This window comes from Salvelinus sp. IW2-2015, linkage group LG14, assembly GCF_002910315.2.
Source record: "Salvelinus sp. IW2-2015 linkage group LG14, ASM291031v2, whole genome shotgun sequence".
In the NCBI taxonomy this organism is placed as follows: Eukaryota; Metazoa; Chordata; class Actinopteri; order Salmoniformes; family Salmonidae; genus Salvelinus; species Salvelinus sp. IW2-2015.
The window spans coordinates 41,894,800-41,899,303 of record NC_036854.1 but is presented as its reverse complement, the minus strand read 5'-3'; the positions used below and the strand labels follow the sequence as shown (position 1 = coordinate 41,899,303).

At 42.3% G+C, this 4,504-nt stretch overlaps 1 protein-coding gene and 1 pseudogene across 1 annotated transcript in view; both read right to left on the bottom strand.

The window, feature by feature from the left end:
• LOC111973562 (partitioning defective 3 homolog) overlaps positions 1 to 4,504 on the bottom strand; it is an 807,950-nt pseudogene that overhangs the window by 96,944 nt on the left and 706,502 nt on the right.
• tert (telomerase reverse transcriptase) overlaps positions 1 to 4,504 on the bottom strand; it is a 21,866-nt gene that overhangs the window by 9,719 nt on the left and 7,643 nt on the right. The window contains 2 exon segments of the mRNA XM_024000278.2: positions 1,373 to 1,414; positions 2,118 to 2,164. Of these exon segments, the coding sequence (XP_023856046.2) occupies positions 1,373 to 1,414; positions 2,118 to 2,164 (89 nt within the window).

The window sequence follows — 4,504 nt, the reverse complement described above, 5'->3', positions numbered from 1 at the left end:
TTCCTTCTTAATGCGTTTGAGCCAATCAGTTGTGTTGTGACAAGGTATGGGTGGTATACAGAAGATAGCCTTATTTGGTAAAAGACCAAGTCCATTTTATGGCAAGAAAAGCTCAAATAAGCAAAGAGAAATGACAGTCCTTCATTACTTTAAGACATGAATTTCAGTCAATACGGAAAATATCAAGAACTTCGAAAGTTTCTTCAAGGGCAGTCGCAAAAACTATCAAGCGCGATGATGAAACTGGCTCTCATGAGGACCGCCACAGGAAAGGAAGTCCCAGAGTTACCTCTGCTGCAGAGGATAAATTCATTAGAGTTACCAGCCCAAATAAATGCTTCACAGAGTTCAAGTAACAGACAACATCAACTGTTCAGAGGAGACTGTGTGAATCAGGCCTTCATGGTCAAATTGCTCCATTGAAACCACTACTAAAAGGACACCAAGAAGAAGAGACTTGCATGGGCCAAAAAACACGAGGAACGGACATTAGACCCGAGGAAATCTGTCCTTTGGTCTGATGAGTCCAAATTTGCGATTTTTAGTTCCAACCGCCATGTCATTGTGAGACACAGTAGTTAAATCGACGATTTCCGCATGTGTGTTTCCCACCAATGCCAAGCATCAGCTGGAGTGGTGTAAAGCTCACCGCCATTGGACTCTGGCGTAGTGGAAACAGGTTCTCTGGAGTGATGAACCGCACTTCACCATCTGGCAGTCTGACGGACTAATATGGGTTTGGCGGATGCCAGGAGAACACTACCTGCCCGAATGCATAATGCCAACTGTAAAGTTTGGTGGAGGAGGAATAATGGTCTGGGGCTGTTTTTCATGGTTTGGGCTCCTTAGTTCCAGTGAAGGGAAATCTTAACGCCACAGAGTACAATGACATTCTAGACAATTCTGAAATTCCAACTTCGTGGCAACAGTTTGAGGAACACCCTTCACTGTTTCAGCAAGACAACGCCCCGGTGCACAAATCGAGGTCCATAGAGAAGCGGTTTGTTGAGATCGGTGTGGAAGAACTTGACTGGCCTGCACAGAGCCCTGACCTCAACCCCATATGGAACACCTTCAAGGATGAATTGGAACACCCGACTGGCGAGCCTAATTCGCTAAAACATCAGTGGCGGGCGACCGTCACTAATACTCTTTTACGGCTGAAATTGAAAGCAAGTCCCAGCAGGCATGTTCGCAACATCTAGTGAACAGCATTCTCAGGAAACACTGGAGGCTGTTTATAGCAGAAAAGGGAGGATCCAACCTACAGGGGTTGTGTGTGATCTACCCAGTAGTAGTCATTGTAGACGTCCAGGGTGTGTGAATTAGCCACAGAGTAGTCTTGTAGACGTCCTAGTGGTGTGTGTATTGCCCAGAGTAGTCATTGTAGACGTCCAGGGTTGTGTGTATTAACCTCAGAGTTAGTCATTGTAGACGTCCAGGGTGTGTGTATTACCTTGCAGAGTAGTCATTGTGAGACGTCCAGGGTGTGTGTATTACCCAGAGTAGTGCATTGGTAGACGCAGGGTGGTGTGGTATTACCTCAGAGTAGTCATTGTAGACGTCCAGGGTGTGGTGTATTTTAACGCAGAGTAGTGCAATTGTAGACGTCAAGGGTGGTGTGTATTACCGGCCAGAGCAGTTCGCATTTTGTAGCGTCCAGGGTGTGGTTGTATTACCGCAGAGTAGTCATTGTATGACGTCCAGGGGTGTGTGTATTACCGCAGAAGTAGGTCATTGTAGTAGCGTCCAGGGTGGTGTGTATTACCCAGAGTGTCATTGTGAGGACGTGCCAGTGGTGTGTGGTATGTACCGCAGAGTAGGTCATTGTAGACGTCCAGTGGTGTGTGTATTACCCAGAGTGTCATTGTAGACGTCGGCAGGGTGTGTGTATTACCTCAGAGTAGTCATTGTTAGACGTCCAGGGTGTGTGTTATTACGCTAGAGTAGGTCATTGTTTAGACTGTGCCAGTGGTTTGGGGTGGGGGTTTTGGTTTAAAAAATTTCTTTCAAAGGCAGTCAGTCCAACCAGGTGGTACAGACAGTGTAAAGGGCAGCAGGGCGGTACCCCAGCAGGACAGGACCCCCCTCGCCTCAAAGGGAAGTTAATCTAGTACCTTTCTGGGGGTTCACCACACACCGTACTGTGGTAGCCCCTCGCCATCTAGGGTCCCTAAGAAAAAAGGATAGGAAATTAACAATCATGCAACAGGAAATACATCAAACATGTGGGGGATGGGGATATCATGGCTTGGAAGCAAGTATGTTTATTCTCTAGCAAAAGCATTTAGCAAGACCCACTGGAGACAGGACCGGCAAAATATAGAAACCAACGGGTTGATTTTACAGACTTCAAGTTCTTGCCGTCCAAGAAGGCATATGACGCTTAAGCAAACGTCAGATTTACTTCACTATTGTAAAGGTTGGCAACTGGCGATCCATCTAAAGGATATTTCAATCCAACAATAAATATGGTATAATGGTTAGTAGGCAGATCAGTGACGGTTCCATATGTAAATGGTTTAGTATAGGAGTCAGGAAGGTTTCCCCTATGGTTAAATGGTTTATGTACTATGATCTAGTTGCAGGTTCCATAGTGGTTATAATGGGTGTAGTACATAGATAGGAGGTTCCCTATGGTAAAATTTGGGGGTTAGTACAGGGTGATCAAGGAAGGTTGGCATATGGTAAATGGTTAGTGACTGATCCAGGAAGGGGTTTGCCACTATGGGTAAATGGTTAGTAAGATCAGGATAGGTTCCATATGGTAAATGGTTAGGTAACAGATTTCAGGGAAGGTTCCCATATGGTAAATTGGTTAGTAACAGGATCAGAAGGTTCCAGTATGGTAAATGGTTAGTAAGGATCAAGGGAATGGTTCCATAGTGGTAAAGTTGGGTTAGTACACGAATTCAGGAAGGTTCCAGTATGGTAAATTTTGGTTGTAAAGATCAGGAAGTGTTCCCATATGGTAAATGGTTTATGTCATATGATCAAGGAAGGTTCCATATGGTAAAAATGGGTTAGTATAGATGTCAGTGAAGGTTCCATAAATGGGTAAAGTGGTTAGTATAGGCTCGAGGGAAGGTTCCATATGGTAAATGGTTAGTAGTAGTAGATCAGGGAGGTTTTACTTATTGGTAAAATGGTTTAGTAACAGGATCAGGAAGGTTCCATATGGTAGAATGGTTAGTACAGTTATCAGGAAGTTACATACATGGTAAATGGTTACGTTATAGATCAGGAAAGGTTTCCATATGGTATAAAGGTGGTTTAGTATAGATCAGGAAGGTTCCTATGGTAAATGGTTAGTACAGATCAGGACAGGGTTCCATATGGTAATATGGGTTAGTACAGTGATCAAGGAAGGTTCCATATGGTAAATGGTTTAGGTACAGATTCAGGAAAGGTTAAATGTATGGTAAATTGGTTAGTATCTAGATCAGTTGGAAGGTTGCCATATGGTAAATGGTTAGTATATGATCAGGGAAGGTTCCATTTATGGTAATGGTTAGTATATGATCAGGAAGTTGCGCATATGGTAAATTGGTTAGTATGGGATCAGGAAGGTTACATATGTAAGATGGTTTAGTATAGATCATGGAAGGTTTCCATATGGTAAATTGGTTAGTATTAGGATCAGGGGAAGGTTTACCTCATGGTAATGGGTTTAGTAGTATATCAGGAAGGTTCCATTATGGTAAATGGTTAGTTACAGTATCAGGAAGGTTCCAATAATTGGTAAAATGGTTAAGTTAGATCAGGAAGGTTCCATATGGTAAATGGTTTTAGTAATATGATCAGGCAGAGGTTCCATATTGGTAAATGGTTAGTATAGGATCAGGAAAGGTTACTATATGGTAAATGGTTAGGATAGATCAGGAAGGTTTTACATATGGTAAATGGTTAGTAACAGATTTCAGTGAGGTTGCCATAATGTGTAAAATGGTTATGTATAGGATCAGGGTAAGGTTCCATATGGTAAATTGGTTAGTATAGATGCAAGGAAAGGTTACATATGGTTAGTAGCATGATGCAGGAGGTTCATATGGTAAATGGTTAGGATTAGATCAGGAAGGTTTACGCAATACTGGTAAAGTTGGTTAGGATTGAGTCAGGAGGTGTACATATGGTAAATGGTTAGTATAGATTCAGTGAAGGTTACATATGGTAAATGGTTTAGTTATAGGATCAGGAAGGTACAGTATGGTGAAATGGTTTAAGTATAGGATGCAAGAAGGTTTACATTATGGTAGAATGGTTAGTAACAGTATCAGGAAGGTTTCATCTGGTAGATGGTTTAGTATAGATCAGGAAGGTTTACAATATGGTAAATGGTTAGATATAGATCAGGAAGGTTACATATGGTTAGTTACAGATTCAGGAAGTGGTTCCATAGTGGTAATATTGGGTTAGGATTAGATCAGGCAGGTAGCATATTGGTTAAATGGTTAGTGTATCAGATCAGAGAAAGGTTACATATGGGTTAGTTACAGATCAAACG